Source organism: Lathamus discolor, chromosome Z (genome assembly GCF_037157495.1).
Source record: "Lathamus discolor isolate bLatDis1 chromosome Z, bLatDis1.hap1, whole genome shotgun sequence".
Classification (NCBI taxonomy): domain Eukaryota; kingdom Metazoa; phylum Chordata; class Aves; order Psittaciformes; family Psittacidae; genus Lathamus; species Lathamus discolor.
Window position 1 is genome coordinate 86,571,744 of NC_088909.1, and position 20,573 is coordinate 86,592,316.

General features: G+C 39.6%; 1 protein-coding gene across 1 annotated transcript in view; it reads right to left on the reverse strand.

Moving 5' to 3' along the window:
- Nucleotides 1-6,771: 6,771 nt before the first annotated feature.
- Nucleotides 6,772-20,573, reverse strand: part of DMGDH (dimethylglycine dehydrogenase) — a 44,029-nt gene continuing 30,227 nt past the window's right edge. Inside the window, exons 13-16 of the mRNA XM_065664012.1 lie at nucleotides 20,370-20,527; nucleotides 17,847-17,906; nucleotides 8,195-8,329; nucleotides 6,772-7,483 (exon numbers count right to left, since the gene is read on the reverse strand). Coding sequence (XP_065520084.1) covers nucleotides 7,268-7,483; nucleotides 8,195-8,329; nucleotides 17,847-17,906; nucleotides 20,370-20,527 — 569 coding nt within the window. The 3' untranslated portion in view covers nucleotides 6,772-7,267. The remainder of the gene's footprint in view (nucleotides 7,484-8,194; nucleotides 8,330-17,846; nucleotides 17,907-20,369; nucleotides 20,528-20,573) is intronic.

A 20,573-nucleotide genomic window follows, 5' to 3' on the forward strand; every position in this document is an offset into this window, starting at 1 on the left:
TAAATTCCAGGATTGATGACAAGCTGGTATATGTCTCTGAGTTATATTTTCTTTGTTGAGATGTGATTCATACTGTTCAAAAGGTTGCAAAGTTCAATTTATCCAGTTTTTAGTTCAGATCCCATTACCAGTCAGAGCTGTCTCACTGAATTGTTTATTTTACTAACTTCTGTGTGCTTATTATAGGTAAAATTCCATTCAGATGTTAGCACATTCCCATGGAAACCATTCTTGTTCATTCAAAATAATTACTTTGAAAAGTTACACTATCAGAAATGTTGGGTACAATTTTTGGCATAAAATTCATAATAGTTATAATACCTGATGTATTTCCAAAGTTATCATGATGTTCATGTGCAGCTGAACTCATATACCCTTGTAGAGGAGCCTCAACAGTTACTTGTAGGTTACCCTGCTCCACCAGAATTGGATAATCTCATTGCCTGAGCTGCCAGAGTTAAAACATTAAATTGAACCATCTGAAACATACATTGAAGATACTGCACAGTCACAGTCTGGATGTTGCTGCCTGCCTGTCATGTTTGCTCAGGAGTCTTTTTAAATACTGGTTGAGGCATTTTGGATCCCAATAAGAAAATATTATTTATATAAGACAGTGTCAAAAGAATAGATCATAAATGTTCAGTCCTTTATGTTTCAGTCTATCTTTTCTGAATTGAGATACTGTTTTGTGGTCAATGATTAATGACATGCGTAGAGTGACACACAAGACTTCTTGCCATAGCAGATGGGAACTTGGAGCAAAAATTCAAACGGTAATAGTAACATCTACTCTGGTGTACCAAAAGTCTCTGGAGATGGAAAAACAAAGGAAAATGGCAAAAATATATGTGTGGGAAAATTACTTTTTGATATGTTCTGACCTCTCTGCAAACAGAAATTTGGGTATTTCAGAAAATTTCCTAGCTGACCAAGTGTTATTTTTTTTCACCTTGTTACAGAGGTGTCTCCTCTGTTAGCTAATGGGGTTGTGGAAAACTTTAATGATGTCCCTGCCAGTCTTTCTACCCTGGTATTTCTGTTCGATTGGCTAGAAACCCTCCTAAAACATGGATATACTACTTAAAGATTCTTGCTTCCATTCACTTCCTCTTGCTCTATTTTGACGCCACAAGTTTATGCAACACCATATCACAACCTGTAATGAAAAGAAGTGGTGACAGAAAACAGTGAAAGTTGCTGAACGCTCCCTTCCCCCACCCTTCATTCCATATTTCTTCAGGTTTATAATATTTTTATTTTTTTTTTTTATAACCATGATAGATGATTGGCTTATATGTGTGAACTTCCCTGTGGGCACGATTTGTAAAGCTTATCCCCTTACCATTTAGTTCATCTATGCTGCACAAAGTGCTGCAATGTTGAGCTAACCTAATAAATACTCAGTAAACTGACTTGAGTATCAGAGTAAAAAAGAAGCTAGGTCAACTAGGAAGCCCTGTCAGTCATGTAGTTATTATAGCTACATGCTTCTAATACTCAGCCAAACTGCTTCAGGTATTTCTGCTCCTGAATGCACTGTTAAACAGGAAGCACAGCAATTCTTAAGAGGTAACAGTGAAACAAGCTCTCAGATACTCTAATTGTGTTATATATGGTCATTGACAAAAGGGTGTTGTTTTGGTCTTACAAGTTGGCTGCTGGAAATAACCTTCACTTTGCATTGCCTTGTCCCAGAAATAGCATGAGATTTTTTTTACCTGCTTTCCTAAATCTTGAAACTAAATTAAAATAAACCAGACATAGCTCAACCTTGGGGACATGTGGGTGACAACAGCTGTTAATGAGAAGCCCCCAAGGATATCAGTATTTGGGCCTATACAATGCTACACTCTGAAACAAGAAACGCAGTTGTCTGCATCAGGTATAAGGAGAAATTAGGGTCTGAGAGGTTACAGCTGTCACTGTGGTACAAGCCCATGGAGGGTAGAGTTTCTGAGGAATTACATCTGTGATTTTGTTCAGACCTTTTGTTCAGACTGCAAAAAGACTGCCCATTCAGCACAGCCAGACCAGTTAATGACATGTTAGAATCATAGAATCATGGAATAGTTAGGGTTGGAAAGGACCTCAAGATCATTTAGTTCCAAACCCCCTGCCATGGGCAGGGACACCTCACACTAAACCATCCCACACAAGGCTTCATCCAAACTGGCCTTGAACACTGCCAGGGATGGAGCACTCACAGCCTCCCTGGGCAACCCATTCCAGTGCCTCACTACCCTAACAGGAAAGAATTTCCTCCTTATATCCAATCTAAACTTCCCCTGTTTAAGTTTTAACCCATTACTCCTTGTCCTGTCACTACAGTCCCTAATGAAGAGTCCCCCCCCAGTATCCCTATAGGCCCCCTTCAGGTACTGGAAGGCTGCTATGAGGTCTCCACACAGACTTCTCTTCTCCAGGCTGAACAGCCCCAACTTCCTCAGCCTGTCTTCATATGGGAGGTGATCCAGTTCCCTGATCATCCTCGTGGCCCTCCTCTGGACTTGTTCTAACAGTTCCATGTCCTTTTTATGTTGAGGACACCAGAACTGCACACAATACTCCAGGTGAGGTCTCACAAGAGCAGAGCAGAGGGGCAGGATCACCTCCTTCGACCTGCTGGTCACGCTCCTTTTGATGCGGCCCAGGATATGGTTGGCTTTCTGGGCTGCAAGCACACACTGCAGCCGGCTCATGTTCATTTTCTCATTGACCAGCACCCCCAAGTCCTTTTCTGCAGGGCCGCTCTGAATCTCTTCTTTGCCCAATCTGTAGCTGTGCCTGGGATTGCTCCGACCCAGGTGTAGGACCTTGCACTTGTCATGGTTGAACTTCATAAGGTTGGCATCAGCCCACCTCACAAGTGTGTCAAGGTCCCTCTGGATGGCATCCCTTCCCTCCAGAGTATCAACCGGACCACACAGCTTGGTGTCATCGGCAAACTTGCTGAGGGCGCACTCAATCCCACTGTCCATGTCAGCGATGAAGATCTCCCCACACCAGTCCCTGAGGGACACCACTTGTTACTGGTCTCCAGCCGGACATTGAGCCATTGACCACAGGCCTTTGTGTGCCACCATCCAGCCAGTTCTTTATCCACCGAGTGGTCCATCCATCAAATTGATGTCTCTCCAACTTAGAGACAGGGATGTTGTGTGGGACAGTGTCAAACACTTTGCACAAGTCCAGGCAGGTGACATCAACTGCTTTACCCTTGTCCATCAGTTCTGTAGCCACCAAAATGGTCAGGCAGGATTTCCCCTTAGTGAAGCCATGCTGGCTGGCACCAAGCACCTTGTTGTTTTTCATGTGCCTTAGCATGCCTTCCAGAAGAATGTGCTCCAAGATTTTTCCAGGCACAGAGGTGAGACTGACTGGTTTGTAGTTCCCCGGGTCTTCCATTTTCCCCTTCTTGAAAATGGGGGTTATATTTCCCTTCTTCCAGTCGTCGGGAACTTCACCTGACTGCCATGAAGTTTCAAATACAATGGCCAGTGGCTTAGCAACTTCATTTGCCAGCTCCTTCAGGACCCGTGGATGGATTTCATCAGGTCCCACGTACTTGTGCGCGTTCAGATTTTTAAGATGGTCTCGAACCAGATCCTCTCCTACAGTGGGTCCAAGGTCTTCATTCTCACAGTCCCTGTGTCTACCTTCCAAGACTTGAGCGGTGCGGACAGAGCCTTTGCCAGTGAAGACTGAGGCAAAGAAGTCATTGAGAACCTCAACCTTCTCCAAATCCTGTGTAGCCAGTTCTCCCGAGAGCTTCCTCAGGGGGCCTATGTTGTCCCTAGTCTGTTTTTGTTTGCTACGTGCCTGTAAAATCCCTTCCTGTTATCCTTAACGTCCCTGGCAAAGTTTAATTCTAACTGGGCCTTAGCCTTCCTAACCTGGTCCCTAGCTTCCCAGACAACCTCCCTGTACTCCTCACAGGCTGCCTGTCCTTGCTTCCACTTTTTATAAGCCTCTTTTTCCCTTTGAATTTTCCTCAGCAGCTCCTTATCCATCCAAGGAGGTCTCCTGGCCCTCCTGCCGCACTTCCTTCTAGGTGGGATGCAGCACTCCTGAGCTTGTAGCAGGTGATCCTTGAATATCAACCAAGAGTCTTGGCCCCCCCTGCCCTCCAGGGCTATATCCCATGGAACCTGACTAAGCAGGCTCCTGAAGAGGCCAAAGTCTGCTCTTCTGAAGTCCAGGGCAGTGAGCTTGCTGCACGCACTTCTCACTGTCCTGAGGATCTCAAATTCGACCATCTCGTGATCCAAGGCTACCCTGGAGTACCACATTCTCAACGAGCCCTTCCCTGTTGGTGAGCATGAGGTCAAGCATGGCACCTTTCCTTGTTGGCTCCTCTATTACTTGCAGAAGGAAGTTGTCTTCCACACAATCGAGGGACCTCCTGGATTGCTTGTGCCGTGCAGTACCGTCATTCCAACAGATGTCAGGGTGGTTGAAGTCCCCCACGAGAACAAGGGCCTGCGAGCGTGAGGCTTTTCCTATCTGTCTATAGAGTGCTTCATCCGCAGGTTCTCCTTGACCAGGTGGTCTGTAACAGACCCCCACAGTAATGTCTCCCATCGCTGTTCTCCCTTTAACCCTGACCCACAAACTCTCTGTAAACTGCTCACCTGCCCCCAGACAGAGTTCCATGCTCTCCAGCCTATCCCTAACATAAAGGGCAACTCCACCTTCCCACCTGCCGGGCCTGTCTTTTCTAAAGAGCCTGTAACCTTCCATTCCAACACTCCAGTCATAGGAGCCATCCCACCACGTTTCTGTGATGCCTATTATATCATACCCCCGTAGATGTGCACACATCTCTAATTCCTCTTGTTCGTTCCCCATGCTATGGGCGTTTGTATAGAGGCATCTGAGCCAAGCTCCAAATGAAGCCGGCTCGTTGGCTGGAGCAGCTGGAATATCTCTACATTGCTCCAAGCATTTATTATAGGTGCTGGCAACTGCCTGGGTGTGTTGGGATGGAATGATGCCCCCCTCCCCCAACACATCTAGTTTAAAGCCTCCTTGACCAGTCTGGCAAGCCTCCTACCAAAACTGCTCTTCCCCTTCTTTTATCAGAGCAGCTCCACCAACCACTAGTAGACCTGGCCTACAAACTTCAGTCCCGTGTTCAAGACACCCAGACCCCTGACTATGACACCACCCTTTTAACCATTTATTAACCTGGCCAATCCTCCTAGCTTTTTTTAGGTCCTCCCCTGTGTCCTGGAGAATTGAAGAAAATACTGTCTGAGTTCCAGAGCCCCTAAGCACCTCTCCCAGGGCTCTGTAATCTTTCTTTATGTTCCCCAGGCTACTACTGTCTATATCCCTAGCACCCACATGGATCACTAGGAGTGGTTAATAGTCCGTGGGACTTGCTAGAGCAGGCAGCCTCTCGGTAACATCCCTGGTCCATGCCCCTGGTAGTCAACACACCTCCCTTGAGACCGGGTCAGGCAGACAGACAAGTGCTTCTGTCCCTTTCAAAGTAGAGTCCCCTATTACTACGAATAGTGCTTCTTTCTTCCAAGCAGGAAAAGGAGTTACAAGCCTGAATATAACCTTCAGACTGGGATGCAAAAGGCATTGTTGAAACAAGAGTTTTGGCATCATAAATCTTATTAGGAAAGTACACATGAGAGCCTGTGCCATGATAACTATTCACTCCAGGATGTGATGTCTAGTGAATTTGCACATTCCCCAAAAATACTGAAATTCAAAACTATGTTCCTAAAAATTGCTTTCATCCTCCATAGTCTAAATAAAACCATATCAGCACAATGTTGTATTTTAGGTGTATTTAAATGCTAAAGGAAACACTGTGGCCAATTGCCTCATTACAAATAATGTCACCTTTAGAAAAAGTAACATCTCTGACTGATTCAGCAAAGCATAACTAAATCACTTATGAAAGCATGAATTTCTGAATGTTTTTTTCACTCAAAATAGTTCTACATTCAAACCTACCAAAGCTTGTGTATTTTACTTTGCCCTGCTTTGTAAAAGATACCCAGAATCACTCAATATAATGCCAGCTTACTTAGCAAGTGTTAATTATTGAAATTGAGTTTCTGCTGGTATATTCTGTTTATATGTTGCTTCTTTGCTGAAAATTTAGAGGCACCAACTCCTTTGGAGAAAGTATATGTTGAACATTATTCAAACACACTTTGAAAACATTTATCTATAGCCTAAAAGGGAATATTACTCTTTGTAAGTTGGAAATTGTGATATTGTTATTTAAAAGAATAGTTGAACGTATTATGGAATTCAGAAAAGTGGTTTAATACTTTAATGTGTTCCCATCAAATACAGTATCCCAATCCTGCTTATTCACTTATTGACTATTTAATACTGAATAAAGCTCCTCTGCTGTGAATTTAATCGTATTTTTCATTGTTAATATTTTTTTCACTGTTAATATTTCTGTGCAAAGAACATATGGCTCTTACTGCTGTTCAATCTATAAATAACAGGAAAAGGAAGAACTTAATTCCCTTGGTGTCAGTCTAGAATTTCAGATTTAGAACAGTAAACCCATGACACAGTACTTTAAGTTCTGTTGAGAAATTGCAGCAACATCCTGTGTGTTGTATAATACTACATGTAATCTGCCAGATGATTCATATAAAATAATGAAGACAATGATTCATATAAAATAATGAAACAGAAGGTCTGAACTGTTTCATTAAGAAGCAGATTTTGATCTTGTGTAAGAATTTTTGCCAGGATGACGCATTGGAAAAAATGTTAACAGTTCCGTTTGCTTTTAATATCACCTTTATTATTTTTAATGATTCCTGCGATGTATTTCAATTCTTTAGGAAGCATTTCTGTGCAGAACTAGTGATATTATTTTAATGGTAAGTTTGTACTGTCATGTTGTAAGGAGCCAGGATAAACTACTTTACTCTTAGGGCAAGCAAAGGAGGAACTGTGAGTGTCAAGGAGAAAGAATTTGCTATTGTCCAGTACTAAGAGCAAATTTCTCCTCTGCATTAATTTGGATGTGCCAGCCTATGTGGGATCAAGCTCAATCAAGGCTCTGCTAATTCGCAGCCACTTTCTGTTCCCAAGTGCTACTGGGAAGAGGACCACGACTCTGCTCAGATTCCTAATGCAAACACCATTGAATTTCTTACCCATGTATGGCAACGAGGACCTTGTGCTTAGTAATCTGCAAATCTGAGTAGTCTCATTCCCTTCATGCATATTAATGGAACTATTTCCTACTGCTCAATTTGTTGTATCTCTGTGTTCATATTTTTGGACTTTCACCCTTTTTCTGAAGGCGCATTCTTGTTGGTTCAGTCAGCACCAGTGGCTCTTGTATAATGGTTGCGGGATAATTTTTTCCTAGAAGTTCAACTTCCAATTTCTGTCCAACTTTGCTGAGTTCTGTGGGAACATATGCAAAAGCCAGACTCTGCTGAGCACTGTAACTGAAACATCCAGATGTGGTGTTGCCAATAACCTGGAAAAAAGCCCCACAAACATTCATCTTTATTTTCAAGATGCATTGAGATTAAAAAACAAAACAACAATTTTAAAAAACAAAAAACCAAGCAACAACCCAAACAACTACATATCTCATATACTAGCTTTGGCTTACAGATTTCAGGCATCAAGTGAGTTTCAAGTATGTTATGCAGTTCATAATACTCTCTACTGTGGGTGACATCACCTTAAACTGGGAAGTTTCTGGTCCTTGAAAAAACAGTGTATTCCTGTTGTGTTCAATTAAGTTTTCATGGGAACATACACTACACACATGCATATGTTTGTTACATATAATAATTTAACTGCTAGTGAATGTTTCAATGTGTATTTCAATGTTTCAGTCTGTGCTGAAGTGTAGAGGCCCAGACTTTCCATTTTGTTTATTTCCCATGAATATAAAAAGTGTTGTTAGGACAGTGGAGAAATTGCAGACGAAGAGAATGGGTGACAATACTTCAGTTTGTTCCAGATCTAGTTTCTGTGACTTGATGGTATTTCACATTTTCTCTGTAGATATTTACTTAGTCTTTGCTTCAAGCTTGAAGATTAGAAAGTGTTTATCCTATCTTCAAATTAGGCTGTGCCAGTAAAATAGAAGCAATGAATTCACTCTTGAAGCACAAAGTTAGATTCTGTTCATGAATAATTAACATTAATTTCATGTAACATGATCTATAGTTCTTACCTTGCCATTATGCCACACACTTTCATTTCCCTCTGGATCAACATTATCTGTTTCCAGGGTGAGATATACCAGTCTCCGTTTGAGCCCCTTTTCTTTAATTTGCTTCAGTGCTTGCTTTCCTGTAAAGTCTGCTGGCTGAAAAAAATGGAAGATAATGATGATAAATGGTGGTTTGGGTTCTTCAAAATTTTAGAGATATAATAATTTAAAATTATCTTCATTTGTTTTCCTGTCACTTAAGTATTCTGTATAAAATACAGATGAAATAAAACCTTTGACAGATATTATAGCTTGTATCTTGGTAGTTTTATATTAGTACATTGTATCTTGGTAACTTTATTCAGTATATTAGTTCTTCTATAACTCAGTCCTTTAATAGACATAATTTCTAATTTATTTATTTTTCCCCACATATCTAGCATTTTATGGGATAATGAAGCATGTTAGTTAAAGAATAGTGCTATCGTTTGGAGTTCCATTGTTCAGCTTGCCTAGAAAGATACAAGCAGATGAAGCAGTCTGCATAAATGGGTGACAAGTACTGAGCCATCAGTAACTCTTCTGAATCCTCCAGGGTATATAGGACAGTATTAATTGTATGTTGAGCTATTTCCACTGAGATAGTCTGATTCCATGGCCAGGTGCACAGATATGAGCTTATTTCACCAACAAGTAGCTGTAAACCAGATTTGTCTCACCCTGTTAGCTCCTAAGTCTTAAATGTAACTCAGACAACTTCCCTATTTAGTTGGCTGGATAGAGAATAAATTGGGAAAAGAAAAGAGAGCTGTTATAAGCTTTGTGGTCCTGGACAGAATGCCTCAAGGAAAAGAGAAATCCCATTTCAAAGATGCTAACAGTTTGGATAGAGGGCAAAACAGTAACCAAGCTGGATATCGTTATTTCTAATACCTGTGCAGTAAATATAATGAACAGTGGCTTACAAATTCTGCATGTTCATTTTGTCGTTAAACGTATAGATCAGACAGAACAAAATATCTTTACTTAACTAATTTTCAGAGCCACACTAGCCTGCCCCATGGGCAAGAACCATAATAGCAGTTACAAGGTTCTCAGCCTTTGCTGAGAAGGTGACTAGCAATGAAAGCTACTTTTGGTCAATTGATTTTAGGTCTGAAGAAGGAATTATATTCACTTGCTGAGAGTTTGATAGAAAAGAAGGGAAATATTTTTGAATACATCAAAAATACTGTTTCTGGTAATGATCTTTAATTCCTGTAGAGAGTCATTGCACTGTCAGAATTACAAGCAACACATACTTGGAATAGATTATTATGCAGTTAGTTCATGTGTTCTTATTTCTGTAGTTCTTGTGCAGGTGCACATACATCTGTGTATGGGCTCAAAAGGAATTATTAAACCAATGGGGAGTTTTTGAATTTTGAAAGATTAGACTCTGTAAGCAGTTGTAGAAAAGAGCTTATGAACCATGTAAGGACCTGATAGGCTGAATATTGAGGTGGACCAGCTAAGGATAAAGCAGATAAGGATCACAGATGGCACCCTTTGGGGAAAGGCAGCATGAAATACAGCACAGATCAGAAAAAGAAAGGATTGTGACGATTCATTTTAGAATATAACTGTCAAGATACTGCTGGAAAATAGAAAGCTAAGATCTCAGACCAGCAAAAATAACCAAGTACTGGTAGTTCCCTCTTACGTTTCACAGAATTACATTTTTATTACACAGGAACATTTATGAAAGGAAATACCTACAACTAGAAATGCAAATAAGACTATATGCTATAGCACAACACACACATTAAAACGTTTTGCATGACAGAGAAAAATACCAAAGAAGTAAACATTCTAAAGACACACTTAGCACTGAATTACGTCCTTCCTATACATGCTTATGTAATATCCAGTATTCAGTCACATGGAATGTAACTGTGGAACTTATCACAAGTATTCGAATACAATGTTATATGCCCTAGGGCCTTCTGACTGTGATACTCTAAGGCATCTAAGACGGCAGGATGAATGTTTGTGAATTTTTGTCTTTAGGCCTCTTAGTAGTAAGAGTGCCAACAAAGAGGGCTCTTTCAGAAGCAGCTTCTGTCAGCCTTCTTCTACTGTGCCCTTTTCCTCAGCTGAGTCACCATCAAGTTTTGCAGAACTGTAATCAGTGACTTTGGGAATGTCGTATCACACAACACAGATGTAGCTATTGCTATGCACAGCTCCTTTTTTCTAGTGTATTCTGATATTTGCAAGTGCATAGAGAGGTATGAAAGACTTATAAAACACCTATCATTTTCATGTCTGGGGTTGTTGTGGTGTTTTGAGTTTTGGGGGGGTTTTTTGTTGGTTTGTTTGTTTGTTTTTAATTCAAGATTTCTGGTTCATTTTTACCTCTATGAATTCCTCATTTAGAAAAGGAAAAATAACTTCCATAAAGGTTAATGCAACAGGTGTAATCAGAGTCTTGAATACAACCTGATAAAAGATGTGTATTGCTTTTATGGATCACTTCTGGATTAACTGTATAGATGACAGTTAGCTCCTATGAATATACTAATTCTTGGAACCTTAAGGTTGACAGCAAAAGTAATTTTGACTTCCATTTCTTAATTACCTTTAGGATATGGAAACCACTAGAGCCGGCAGCTGGCAGGCTTTAGAATCTATCTATTTATGGATAATTTTTTTGCCTGTTGGTTACAGACACAAAATTAAATTCTTACCCAATTAGTTTTAACTAGGCCAGGCTTTTGGCTACCTGGAATAAACTGTTACATAATTCTTAAGCTAGCTGGAGGTGGATTTGGGGGATTTCATGCAATGGGTATGTTCTTCGTTATTTTATGGTCCTTGAAGGTTAAGAATATTCTTGTCTTTTTAGAATTATGGCTTGAAAAATTAACAAAGAGGTAATCTAGAATTCAAACTGTGCAAAGTGTACACAAATACATAAATATACACATACACTCTGCAAATATGTGTATATGTGTATATAGATGCTTAATGTATATATATGTAAGTACATACAATGTGTGCATATATAATGTAAGTACATACATAAACACACACATAAATATGAACACTACATGAACATGGACAAAAAGGTATATGTGAAAATGTATGTGTATATATAATGTAAAACTGAAAAAAAAAGTGTATATATAAATTTTTATATATATTTATTTATATATATTTATTTATATGAAATTCTAACCATATGAATTTGACTACTTCAGTCTTTTTGTTTTACAGTTCCAGGGTATCCATGTCAATTTTACACTAACTTATTTCCACCATTATTCATTTTTTATTTATGAGTGTGTGTGCATGAGGTTCATTACAATGAAACAGCATTTAGAAACTGATTCATTTGACCTCGGTCCAGCAATTCTTGGTAATAACTGCTTCCTCTTTCTCTGAGAAAAGCAGTCAGTTTGAGTATTGCTTCTATTTATTTTAACTTGTGACACTAAATACAATGCAAGGAAAAAATGCCATTCAAAACAGTATAAATGAATATTAAGAAATTCACATTAAAAATGAACATTAAAAAGGGAAAACAAAAAGCCAAAACAGAAGAAAAAGAATGGAAACAACGAAAAGCCCTAAACAATTCCAACCTCAAACAAGTATCAGATTTAAAGCTGCTCTGATTTGTCTTTCAATTAAAAGAAATCACTTGACATGTGGCAACAGTATAAAACTTTTACTACTTAAGAGCAAGGACAGTCCTACTAAGATAAGACTAAAATGAGAAGACACATTATCTTGTCATATGCTCCTAGATGATTAAGATTTGGCAGGTGCAATGTTTTTCACATGAAAGAAAAACGTTTCTTAGATACAAGATTTTTACTTGTGTTACCTAACACACAGATTATAGTGGAAAATCACTTCACAAAGACTAAGCTGCTTTTGTGATGTGTTAAGTTTTTAAAATAGCATATACCTAAAGGGACCCCACTGATTATTTTATCTATTAATGTATTGGTCATATATATATATACACATATGTATTTATATTTTAAAGAGTTCAGGAGACAATAACCAATGAGATGATTTTTCAAGCACAGAGATGTACCCTGAAAAGTTTATCTTGCTGTGTATTCAAGTGTGCTTGGCTTTTAATGTCACACAGATCCTAATTCTAATCCTCTGTAAAAATATTTTGTGTCTTAAGGGAAACAAAGGAATAGAAATTATCAATAAAACTTTAATTATTTTATTTATTTATTTTTCAAGATTGTACAGTATAGTAGAATAAACTCTAGGTATCTAGGAAGAAAAACGTCGTACCTATTTAGCAGTAAGTGGCAACAAAGTTATGCAAATCTCTTCATAATGAAATGTTGCAATTTATTTGGTATGCTACTTATGACTGCAGGCATATAGCCAAATTATATGCACAGAGCCACCCAACTGAGTAAGGCACCACCAACAGCTGCTGCATTCTGCTCTAACCATCATGTTACAACACACTGGGGACAGCATCAGTACAGTATTTTGTAATAAATTATTCTTAGTCGGATGCATTTGAATAATTTCAGGGTAACACTGCAAATGATACCGCCCTCACCAGGGTGATAACTGAAGATCATTTTCCTCTGCAGGCAGCAAATATTTGACAAGTTTATTTTTCTGCAACAAGACAAAGCTACAGTTAACACTACACAAAACAGTTTGCTAAGGGAGGTGTGGCCAGTCAGTAAGCATGGCACCTGCATCACGGTGGCTTTCGCTCAATCTGCCTAAGACCTTCTTATATGCAAACAGCCAGCTGTAAAAAATCAATATTGATAGAAACAACTGATGAATTACTGATTAGTTTGGTTCATCATTCCTAGCTTAGTGGGTACTTACTGCTTTACATGGCCCAAGAAACACGCTGGGAGTGACCTAAGTGTGCATTTTATACAGGTAACAAAATAATTGCAGATTCTTTCCTAGGTGTTTCATAATCTGTGTAAATTTACAGAATAAATCCTCTGGTTTATGACCCTCTGGACATCAAATGAAGTAACCATACAGTATGGTTCCACTCCTAAATTTTAGTTTGAGTGGAGACAGGATTTATTTGGAAAAGTACACTGAATAAATATGTTGTAGGCATAATAAATGGGAATTGAAAGAAAGAGGTGGGAAAGTTTGCTTACCCCCTCTCAAATACCTAGTATCTTTCCATTGCTCCAGCTTTACTCAGATCCCTCTGCTTTCCCCCAGGATCCATACCCCTTCTTCAGTGAAATTTGTGCTCTTTCTTCTTCCACCTCCCTTTCTTGTGTGGAGTAGAGCTGGCACAAAGCACAACCTTATACACAACAGATTATTGAGTGGGGTCAGAGATCACTTACTGTAGTTGTTCCTCTCAGAACAGGAGAGATGTGTATTGGAGAAGCAAAGAAAGGCTCACAGCAGCAATAAGGCAGAGTCACAGAACCTCTTGAAGTTCAGCTTGTCCAGCACCAAGTTGGAGCACTGCTCCTGCCAGACCCAAACAGCAGGTGCAGCCATTTCTCCTATGAAGCCTGCCCTACATACCCTATACCAGATTTTAGATGTGAGAAAATTAAAATGAACCATTTTCTATGATTCTGCAAACACAGCTCCTATTTTAAAGTCAGTGATTTTTTCAAGGGGAAAAATGAAATTTTAAAACATTATTTTATTTTATTATTTTTAAAAATAAAACTTTAAAAAAAGCCTGCAAATAATTTAGAAGTGGCAAACATAACCAAATGGCTACAAGCAGTTGTTGTTCTGGTTGTGCCCTTCTCATTCCTTGCATTCATGTTCCTGAAAGCACAGAGTGTTACCAGATCAGAACAGTAGCATTTACATGGAATGACGATACAAACGACTACATTTGCTGCAAAGCTGCATAGACCCAGAGCCAGCATCCACATCTTTTCTGCTGTTTTCTGTACCCTCTCTCTTCACCTTGTGCTGGGTGGTGCTTGTGGCTAGAGCCTCAGGGACCCATGGCAGGACTGGTAATTCTGTTAGCACTCCTTTTTGGAGAGCATGCTCTCTGCAGTCGTGCCAGTTCTAGCATTTTTGTTAGAAAAATGTTTATTGTTTTATGCTTTAATAAATTGAGATGTACTATCTTAGAGCATGAGTCGGACTGACACAACTGTGAAGCAGTTCTGGCAAAATGGCCAGGAGGGAAACAAACGACTCAAAAGAGGAGGACATGAAACTGTAAGCTTAAACCTGCTACCAGAGGAATAAAAACGTAGAAGCACAGCCTCAGAATAACTCAGTTTAGCTTCATATGAGATAACAGTTTATGTACAGTTATGTTGGAGGTTAGGACAATGCTCAAGGACCACATCTTGTCATTCACCCATCTCAGTAAAGCTGCAGGGTATGACACAACTTCTAGTCATAATGAATAACAAGGCAATTAAATGCTCATGTGTCTAATACATGCAGTAGTAAAAACCACCAAATGTCAAAGTGAGAAAGAGGGGTAGGACTTGCAGTCTAAGAGGCATTTTTTGACATCGAAATTCAGGCAGTCACTGAGTAGCACTGGTGAAGATGAGACACAAATAGTGCTGAGCAGACAGGTAAAGGAGAAGGAAACAAAGGAGAAAGTTTTGCTTTGTTTTGTTTGGTTTTGTTTGGTTTGGTTTGGTTTGGTTTGGTTTTAAAAAAAGGCTGGTAGAGTTGTGAGAAATGCTGGGTACGGCAAAATCTGGAAAGAAGCTCGGAATGGAAAACAGAGAAACTGCCCTAGTAAATAAAAAGGGCTGCAACAAAGAAACACTGCCCCTGATAACGGTATTTCCTCCTAGTGGAAACAAACAGTAAATCTTAGCTGAGCACTCAGATTCGGGCCTAGAAAAGCGCAGTAGAGCAGAGTCGCAGGCGGTTTGTATTACGGCACTCTTCCCGAATCGCAGTGACCTGCTGCTGCAGAGAGAGTGACCAGGAGATGGCAGTCTCGGATATAGCAAAACCAGTCAGAAACGTCCGAACGTTGAGCTTCGAACGCTTTTGGAAAGTGCTGACACTATTGTATTCATACGAACCTTCTGAAAGAGTTTATCTCCTTGAGCTACTCAAATTGACATAGAGGTTTTTCACTCTAACATCAAAATTTATTGGGATTTCTGGCCGGTTATGGTAAGGAATAAAATAGGCTGGTTTAAGAATACTGATTTAGCTAAAAATAACTAACCACTTCAGAAGACCAAAAAGAAACATGGCAGAAGGTTTTGAAGATGTAATAACTTCTGAAATAAGGAAATATTTTCTCTCTATATCCATAATGAACATAATAATCATTTATAAGTTCAAAGTATAGCAAGAAAACATTTTCTCATGTAAGGATGGTGAATTACTAAAACAGACTGCCCAGGGAGACTGTGAGATCTTCAAGAGCAAGAGGTCTTCATGATTTCACACATGAAATTTTGATCTATATGGCAAGGTAAACACAGATGTAGTTGATTATGCCATAGAACAAAGGTCTGGAGTAAATTAACATTTGGTGAGTGCTTACATTTTTCTATGATAATATCTGAAAAAAATCCATTGGTTTTAAACCAGGGTTTTGAAAAATAAAAAGCATTCAGAGGTGTTATATCTTTGACTCAAGCCTGAGAAAATGCAAATATGCAGCAGAACTGAAACAATATTCTGAGATGCAGAGCAAAATGAATTACAACATTTTCTCTTTTAAAGATATTCCGTGAATTTCCTGCCACAGAAGCCATTAGAACTCTATCAAATATTTATTAGCAGAGCGCTTATTCATGAGATGAGGTTTTCTAACAACTTATCTAACTTCCTAAATGTAATTGAACATCCAAAAGAACAACAGTTATTAAAAAAAGACCTCTAAACCAGGCAGATATTGTTGGTATTATGAAGACATTGTGTTCTCTAAACTGTAAATTAATTCTGCTAGTGTCCCTCAAGTTTGGTTTAATCACAACCCATCCTGCTCATCTGTGCAAAGAAGCAACTAATGCCAACATTAGAGAAAAAAGAAGTATCAAGCAGAGTCTAAAGGAAACTACCTGGAACAATACACTCTCTTCAGCCTTACTGATAAAATGAAAGTTGCCACAGAAATCCTGAGGAAAAAGGTTTATTTATTGTCATGCTATATAGACTAGGGAGTGGAAAGAGGGTGGCGGGTGTCAACTTAAGATTTTAAGAGTTTTTCCTGTTACTCAGGACAAAAAAATTACTAGTCCGTATATACCTGAAGATAATGCATACCTAAACTTTGTAAACACAGAGAAATATCAATATTTTATTGGCAATTTACATCTCTTCTTATTTATTCCCCACATATTTAAATGTCTTTTTGTGGAAATCAAGTACTTTTTTATTTTGTTACCTTCAACGGCATTTGGTCTTTCATTCACTTTAATTTCTTTAGAAACTGTTTAAGTTTTCCATGACATACCACTCGAGATTCGCTTATGCTGTAGTCTTTTTCTTGTTTTGTGAGCTATTTGAGCTGCTTGTTGCACAGTAACAAGACTTTGGTAATTGACTGAACAGTACATTTTCGTTTTTATTTACACAGGAATCAGCACTTTCCCCAGTTGGGGGCGCATGTTTAAGGGAATAATCCTTTTCAGGAACTCAACTAATTAAGATGCCAAAAAAAAAACCAAGCCAAAAAACCCCGAACGAAACCAAAATAAAAGTATCTCTTTCCTGTACTTTTTATCTCATTTGCCTTTTATGGGTGAAGTTTCCTTAACAATAGGAACTGATGATAGCAGAATATTTGCTTGTCTTCAATCACAGTGGCCTGTGAGGACTGCCTGTTCTATGCCATGCCAAATACACCAAAACCAGAGGTGTGGAACTGGGACTCATAGCCCCAAACTGCCAAAAAGCAGAGTAAATAATCTCACATTGCGCTCCATGCTACAGTGTTTAGACTGCTTCCAATATCTGAGTAAGCTCAGGTTCCTCTGCAGTGTAAACATACAGTCACAATTGCCCTCGTTTGTGTCAATAAACAAACACTGATTATTTCCTTTTCCACATCAGTTCAGCAAAACTGGCAAATATTTTAGGCTTAGATCCTGCATCTATGCTGGAGAGTCACTCCATGCCCATTCATCTACAATATGAGTACTTGCTCCAGAGAGGTGTTTCAACCCTACATTTCAAACCTGCAGAGAACTTTGAGGAGCAATGAAGAAGAAAGTGCTTCATGCGTGTTAGTGCTTTCCTACATTCTGCATGGGCATCTTGGCAAGCTTTCCCTGCTTACGGCTGCTTTCCTCCTTATATTAATAAAAACAACACAAAAACCAAAAAGCCAACAAAACAAACTCCTTTAACAAGAATAAGCAGGGAAAACATTTTCACAATATGAATAGGCTTGTTCAGCTTATATACTGACACTACATGTTTATAAAACACAACTCCAATTTCTCTAAGAAAATATATCAGAGTTATTTTTCACATAAACAACACTTAGTATTTGCAACTTCCTGATCTAACGTATAATTCTGTTAGCAAGAAACAAGGGAAAATGAGAAATATTTTTTTAAATCAAATCAATATTTATGAAGTACTTATAATTTTCTAAACCTATTTTATTTTACAGATAATGAGTTTTATCTTTTCAAACACTTACAGAAATAACCTTGGACATAATAGAACGCATTGAAAATAAATGACATACCTTGTTTAGCTTTACAAAGTATTCCAGTCCAGCTTCCAAGGGATTAGTGTCACAGTTCATCTGTTAAAAAAGATAAATTCACCATCTGTACATGATGTCCCATCATAGCTTTTGGGTTGGGGGCTTCATTTATTCATTCTATGCATCCTTTTATTTACTCCTGTGTCAGTGTCTTCCATGTTGCATCTGTGCAACTGCCATTTTAATACACTGCATGCTTCCAGTATGTGATTTAAACAGAATATCTACTACTATGCCTAATATAAAGTATAGATATGTAAATCATTCATCTAAGTTTCAATATGCAAAGTAAATATACATTTCAGTGAGAAGCAGGATTTCATCAAACCAGAATGGAACCTGTATAAGACTGAGTAAGTGAAGTACACACATAAAATGCAAAACAGCACAATGTCTTAGCTGGAGAGGAAAATAAAACACAAAGCCAATTTTATTCACCATGTTTTCATTAAGAGTAAAGTGAATGAGGTTTTTGGTAGCATTTGAAGCAAGAATGAAAGTCATTATCATTGGGCAAACAAAAGAAAGAAAAAAAAAGGAAAAACACCCGCCATTTCATCTTATGTAATCATAGAATCATAGAATAGTTAGGGTTGGAAAGGACCTCAGGATCATCTAGTTCCAACCCCCCTGTCATGGACAGGGACATCTCGCACTTGCCATGCAAGTCTGTGTCCAACCTGGCCTTGAAAACCACCAGGGATGGAGCACTCACAACCTCCCTAGGCAACCCATTCCAGTGCCACACCACCCTAACAGGAAAGAATTTCCTCCTTATATCCAATCTAAACTTCCCCTGTTTAAGTTTTAACCCGTTACCCCTTGTCCTGTCACTACAGTCCCTGACGAAGAGTCCCTCCCCAGCATCCCTATAGCCCCCCTTCAGGTACTGGAAGGCTGCTATGAGGTCTCCACACAGACTTCTCTTCTCCAGGCTGAACAGCCCCAACTTCCTCAGCCTGTCTTCATACGGGAGGTGCTCCAGTCCCCTGATCATCCTCGTGGCCCTCCTCTGGACTTGTTCCAGCAGTTCCATGTCCTTTTTATGTTGAGGGCACCAGAACTGCACACAATACTCCAGGTGAGGTCTCACAAGAGCAGAGTAGAGGGGCAGGATCACATCCTTCGACCTGCTGGTCACGCTCCTTTTGATGCGGCCCAGGATATGGTTGGCTTTCTCGGCTGCGAGCGCACACTGCAGCCGGCTCATGTTCATTTTCTCATCGACCAGCACCCCCAAGTCCTTCTCCTCAGGGCTGCTCTGAATCTCTTCTTTGCCCATTCTGTAGCTGTGCCTGGGATTGCTCCGACCCAGGTGTAGGACCTTGCCCTTGTCATAGTTGAACTTCATAAGGTTGGCATCAGCCCACCTCACAAGTGTGTCAAGGTCCCTCTGGATGGCATCCCTTCCCTCCAGCATATCAACCGGACCACACAGCTTGGTGTCATTGGCAAACTTGCTGAGGGCGCACTCAATCCCACTGTCCATGTCAGCGACGAAGATGTTAAACAAGACCGGTCCCAACACCTATCCCTGAGGGACACCACTCGTTACTGATCTCCAGCCGGACATTGAGCCATTGACCACAACTCTTTGTGTGTGGTCATCCAGCCAGTTCTTTATCCACCGAGTGGTCCACCTACTAAATTGATGTCTCTCCAATTTAGAGACAAGGATGTTGTGTGGGACAATGTCGAACACTTTGCACAAGTCCAGGTAGATGACATCAACTGCTCTAACCCTGTCCATCAGTTCTGTAGCCCCATCATAGAAGGCCACCAAATTGGTCAGGCAGGATTTCCCCTTAGTGAAGCCATGCTGGCTGGCACCAAGCACCTTGTTGTTTTTCATGTGCCTTAGCATGCCTTCCCGGAGAATGTGCTCCAAGATTTTGCCAGGCACAGAGGTGAGACTGACTGCTCTGTAATTCCCCGGGTCATCCATCTTCTTGAGTTCTTTCATTTCCAAAAGCATTAGGAAAAATTTCAGGTAAGCAGAAATTTCACTGATTTTCCCCAAATTTTCTAACCTCCCTGGACAGTTCTTTATTGTGAGTGAGAAAATTTGGCAGACATAAGCTAATGGCAACTGAAAAAGTTCCAAATATATTATGAAGCAAGAATAATTGGACTCTCCTGACGTGGTTATTACAGAAATAAAATATTTTCAGAATCTACCAGCCAAACCTTTGATTTCAAAACACTAGAGCACAGCAAAACTCTCAGGATTTTGTTACACACAACAGGGGAAAACATCAGTGAATCAAAATAAATGTCTCTTTGCCAGCAGTGCAATGGAGTATACTGATTATTTCTGTTTCGAATTTACACTGTCCAGAATTATAGCAGTTTTTCCTGCTCAAGGTAAATTTTATCTTCATGCTAAACTGAGACTCCGCAACAAAAACTGTTCGTGCTAACTCTAACCAAAAGCAGTATAATCATAATGAAATAAATAAATAAATAAGCAGAAAGATGAATAAAGAAGTTACATTTCCTGACCTCTGCTCCCCAGGCTCGGAAACCCTTTTCCAGTCTTAAAGCATTCAGAGCATATGTTCCAAAGTTGTCAATGCCCTCTTTTTGGCCAGCTTCCATGATTGCATTGTAAAGAGCTATTGAATCTTCTTTCCTATGATAAAGCTCCCAGCCCAATTCACCTGTTATACAAACAAGATTAATGATTTCAGCAGCTCAACAATGAAG